Source organism: Trachymyrmex septentrionalis, unplaced genomic scaffold, assembly GCF_001594115.1.
Source record: "Trachymyrmex septentrionalis isolate Tsep2-gDNA-1 unplaced genomic scaffold, Tsep1.0 scaffold86, whole genome shotgun sequence".
NCBI lineage: Eukaryota > Metazoa > Arthropoda > Insecta > Hymenoptera > Formicidae > Trachymyrmex > Trachymyrmex septentrionalis.
In genome coordinates, this window is record NW_017306049.1 from 44,500 (window position 1) to 50,380 (window position 5,881).

At 28.0% G+C, this 5,881-nt stretch overlaps 1 protein-coding gene across 1 annotated transcript in view; it reads right to left on the reverse strand.

Moving 5' to 3' along the window:
• Nucleotides 1-5,881, reverse strand: part of LOC108755167 — a 14,082-nt gene that overhangs the window by 4,533 nt on the left and 3,668 nt on the right. Inside the window, exons 3-6 of the mRNA XM_018498021.1 lie at nt 3,045-3,440; nt 940-1,159; nt 743-848; nt 539-651 (exon numbers count right to left, since the gene is read on the reverse strand). Coding sequence (XP_018353523.1) covers nt 539-651; nt 743-848; nt 940-1,159; nt 3,045-3,440 — 835 coding nt within the window. The remainder of the gene's footprint in view (nt 1-538; nt 652-742; nt 849-939; nt 1,160-3,044; nt 3,441-5,881) is intronic.

Consider the following 5,881-nt stretch of genomic DNA (forward strand, 5'->3'; position numbering starts at 1 on the left):
GTATCGTATGTACCATCCAACGAAAATCCTGCGGACATGTTTACCAAGGGATTAAAACGAATCTCACATAATCGATGTCTGAATATTATGGGATAGGACATCGCAAAGTGGAAGATTGATAGATAATTGCTTGTCCAATCAAGTGTGGCACCCGGCGGATAACTGATATGCAAGCTACAGACGATTAGTTATCGGCATCTTTGTATTTAATGTTCTGTTTGTCGCTACGCGCGTTTATTGTATTCATGCCATGACAACCGTTCTGTCTTTTGTCTAAAAACAAAACTTGTTATCAGCACGATCGTTGTCGTCAAGTCCGTTTTGACTGAATAAGACTTCTTACAATCATTCTCTAAAAAACTCTTTTATTCCCAACAATTAATAAATAACTATGAAAGCAATTTTATGATTAATCTAAAAAAATATACATAATAATCTTCTTAGAGAATTATAACATAAAGTTTAGTAAATCACTATCTGTATACTTTTCATATTGGTTTAATAAAATGCATTTTGTATAACTGTATAATAAAATCACCTGTATAAATATCGTAGATATCAACACTTTTGTTACTTGTAAAACCGCCCACAAGAATTAATTTGTTTTTTACAAACGCAGCAATCATATACTCATTTTTTTCAATTGGCATACTAAAACATTTACAGAAATTATTTTAACAAATAACATACTATTTATTTTATTACTCTTTTCATTTATTTAAGAATGCATTAGGATACTTACGTAGTCTCAAGGAACCATTTTTTAGATATCAAGGAGTAACGCCACACATTTTTGTTATATAGTTCTGTAAAGTTAAATTTTCCACCACACAGGTAAAGATTGTACTCTAAATAAATTATATATTATAAAATATTGAATGTGAATAAGATAATATTATTCTAGATAAAACAGAATAAAATCCAAAAAAGGGTACATACTTCTTCCAACGAATTGCATCCCGTCTAATTCATTATATTTATCAGTACAATATTTAAAAATATCTTTAGGATATTTAAATGAGGTAAGTTCAAAAAAATCATTACCATCCCAACAATGAATAAATTTTTCATTGTCAAAATCAGCGTCTTCACAAGATATAATACTGTGTAGTATTTTTGTTTCCTTATTCTTTAAGATTTCTAAAGGAATTGTAAAATCCTGAAAAAAATTGATTTGATTATATAGAATTCTAAGTGGTCAAGAATAAATTTTATTACATAGAATTATAATATATTAATACGCACACACACGCACGCACACACGCACACATAATAGAATATAATATAACGTAAATAGACATAGTGTTTTTGCACATATTTATTGCTATAGCCAATTAGAATTTAGCCCTTTATTCGTTTATTCTTCGGCGGTAATATAAACTAATTTAAAATCTGATAATTAAAATACTAAACTTTACTTAGTTTTATTTGGAAATTATAAAATTTATGATATACCATGTTTCATGTTGTTATATATTATTTCACAAACTCTATATGTATATACCACTACATATGTATATATTACACTGCAAACTTCTTATGAACTTATGAAAAATTGGCTTCTAATGAATATAGCGGTACTGTGCATATGTCAAATGTTAAGCCGAAAGAATGCAATATTATGACTACGTCCTACGTACCATGTGGTATCGTGAACTTTTGGAAAACATTATTTTAGGTTCCTTTCATGATAGTCTAATGGGATACGTTGAGTGCTTTCCATTTGGTCACACAAGTTGTTACAAACATCCTTTTTATCATTATGTTATTTGTAATTATATTATATTATTAATCTCAAATAATTGATTTTTATTATATTACTTACAATACATGTAATTACCGTTTTATATTTTACGTTTTTATAATTTTTATTCTTATGTGTAGCTATGTATAGTTATGTTCTCGAAAGTTATTCTTAATAGTCAAAACGGTTTTCACATTTTCCTATTATCTGACTCATAGAATATGACTACATCCAATAATACGTGGATACAAATCATTTTATTTCGACAAGAAGTATTGTATTCTGTTGAGAAGTCGTTAGCAGTGTCATATTGACTGGGATTTTATTATAAGACACGCGAGAGAATAATTGTAAAAGTATTTCTTCTTTTTATTGTTTAATTTAGTTTGCAAATGTTTTATTGTAATTAATTTTAATTTCTACATTAAGAATAACCCAGAAAGAATCAAAACGTTCATGGTTATGTTTATATGTATGGAAGATGAATAATTAGCATCAACATTCATCTTAGTTCGTAGCTCTTATATTACATCGTTTATTTTTTTATCGTTGTTGATGTTCAGTAAGTAATAAATATAGAACAATATTTGTGTCGACTTGTGCCTACAAATGAAAAATACTCCATGTCGAATTGCATCATGAATATAATAATATATATTTTAAAAACAAAATAATACAATTAAACAAATCTATATGTTTAACTTGTTAACATAAAATTCAACAATACAATTCCATGATTAATATAATAACATTTTCTCTTGGTTGTACAAGTGCATCCTGAGTGCATATTAAAACCATTGTACACTTATTATGTATATCTAAGTGTCTAAAAGTATAAGTACTAATATAATCTTTAATATGAAATAAAATTAGAATTATAGGAAAATGTAGATAAATATTTATACAAAAATACAGATTTAGGAAGATTTATGATGCATAGGACATTATTTCTTTTTCACACAAATATCCATATTAAAAACAAAATAATACGTTTTTAAAAAGTTATTTTGTTATCTTTTAAATTCTACGTAAAAATTTCGATAACAGAGATTTTAGTCCGGTATATTGCATCAGTCGTTTTAAGTTCTTTAATTTTGATCTCATATTCTTTTTTAGGAATCCCAAATATACCTATACAGTAAATTTTTGGAAATTGACTTTTTTTCTGCTTTCAAAAACACATTTTATCCAAAACGTTCTGCTGCTCAAGGAGAAGCTTAAGTGGCATCTCTCGTATTTAGGAGATTTACTAATTTAATTTTTAAAGTTTTACTTTTGTAAATAATATGCTTGTACTTACATTATGGTAGTTCATCCATTTATTTGTGACTTCAAACAAATAAGATGTAGTGGATGTTATATTAATATTCCCAATTAATTTAAGCAAATTATCCTTCGATAGCTCATAAATTGAATTAAGTGGTAGATCATCGAAACGATCTAAGCAAAATGCGAATGAAACATCTCGGAGGATATTTAAATTCAATTCTTGTGATAATAACCATATATCAATTACAAATTTTGGTGGCATAAAATATAATTTTTCCTCTATTTTATAGATTAAGTATTCTATTAGATTATTTACTGCAAATATAATACTTAATTGTAGTAGGATGGAGAGCCGATTACATTTTTTAATATTCCAATTATTTGTAAAGATATTAATTTTGTCATTGTGAATCCAATCAACGAAATCCTATAAAAATAATAATTGTTTTTAAATTGCAGTTGTGCAATCGGATCTATATATACGACGTGTATACATGCATAATATAGAATAATACCTCAAAAAATATAAAAGATATAGAAAAACATTTTCAAAATTGACTGAAGAGATATACGACTATCTTAATGTAAAAATTTTTCTCAAGGTTTTCATACTAATTAAGACATTTTTCACTAAAAATTCAGAAAATTTTGAAGCATTGTGTGAAAATAGTTCACAGAACTATTTTTTGTTCTAAATATAATTTTATAAAAGAACTAGGTAACTAAGAGCTAATGCACAGTTGTTCATGTACGTTGACGAATCTTTTTATTCTTCCATTCTAATATATACATTAGATATGTATGTAGAGTGGAAGAATAAAGAAGATTTGTTAACGTACATGAACAACAATTGTGTATTAGCTCTTAGTTGCCTAGTTTTTTTGTAACATTATCTTTAATTTAGAGAGCTTAATTAATTTTTACTATTATCTTTTGTTCGCGTAAAATTATGGTTGTTAGAAATAAAACTTTCTTGAAACATCGTTTTTTTTCTTTGGGAGCAAATATCGTCAAAACTGTATGTATTTTCCCTGCAGTAATTTCCCTTGTAAAAAAAACTTTCATTTTCTCTTAGAAGTTTTCATACATGTGCAAAATTTTGAAATATTTAAAAAATTCATTTTACAATTTCTAGAAAAATAAGTTAAACTTTTTAAAATTTTATATTTCTTCTTAGATTAATAAAGTAAAAAATCATAGGAACCCTAGAATATTTCAGAATTTATATATATGACGAATTCTAAAAGTGATAAACAGTGAATTTTTGACGATCTCCGATAGCAAGATTAGACGCGGCATTGCATCATTTATTTCTCTGTTAAAGCGAGTTTAAATAATTCAGAGACCAAGTACGATACACTGAATGAAACACATGAGTTGCCATTGGAAAACTCTATTCGAATCGATTGTAACCACGGATTCTTCCAGGACAGATACGAGTGATCGCAACCTATCAAAAAATGGCTCAAAGAGAGCATGGGCAAATCACTAATTAGGTCATCGTTAAGCACAATAATAAAACGAATTATGAAACTAGTATATATACGAATATATTATATACACGAATTAAGGCTTCTATTTGACAGAGAAATGTCGCGAATTTGTCCCGAAAAAGCGTACGCGACCCGACGATTCTCTTTTGATGCGTTTTAAAGTTTTTAATTCCGACCTCTTACAGGTCTCCAAAATTAGGCGCAGCTGAAGAAGTACGTTCCTCTTCCTTTCATGATAAGTGACTCTCCAATTGTTAATTTAAATATATCAATAAGAATCTGATATAATGCATGTCTCAATTTTAGAATTTCTTTCTTATCATATTTACAACAAAACTCTGGCACTCAAGTTTGAATTCGTTAGTGACTGTCTATATTGGAAAGAAGGATGTGTCATAACTTTAGAAGAATGTTATACTGTGATACACTGATTGGTTATACACTGATGACTCCAAAAAAAGTCAAAACGTTCGAACAATACGTATAAAGTGTAAGTACTAAAATTATAAATTATATAAATTTTATTGCGCCCTATAAAGATATGTCTAGATTATCGAGGCGAACATCGAACAGCGAGCCGACCTTCGTCCACATTCAAAAATTTGATGTGAATCTGTATTCATTTCTATATAATATGGATGTAGGAATGTATAGGATTTGAATGTGGAGGCAGGCTCGGCTCGCGGTTCGATGTTCGACTCGATAGTTTGGACGCACTTTCTGCGTTCGACTTTCATGTCTCTTGGTTTACTAGAGAAACACATACAATTTGACAATCAATTTGAGTTATAGTCTTTTACTTAGAATCTCGAGAGTTCATTATATTTTAATGCATTTTCCACTATTTTTCTAGTGCAACCAATGATTTTTTAAATTTCTTATTGCGATTTTCTTTCATCGCATAAAATTAAAATTTTTATTCTCTCATCAATTCTACATTATATATTTCACTCTATTCTCGTTGCATTTTTAAATAACTTGATTAAATTTCATTATAATTTTACTATGTCTATAAAATAATACTAAACAAACTTTTATATGACGTTAACAATTTGTCTTTATTATTATGACCAAACTATTTATAGCGCAGGACTCTTGAAGAATCTGTATATTCTAGTGTATCTGATAGATCGAAATTATATTACTTCTATCGCTGTCGCTATTTTCCAGTAAAAAATTGTTCATGCATGAGTATTTATAAATACTCATATGTATAAACATAAATATTCATGAACATGTATTATTATTAGGTGTACAAAAAAGTTCTGAGCTTTTTTTTGTAAAATTCCCTTTCCCATCGTATGTAATCGTACGGAAATGGCTTGCTGCGTAACGCCAAGCTGTTCTGCAAGCTCCTTTTCAGTTTGCGCAGAGT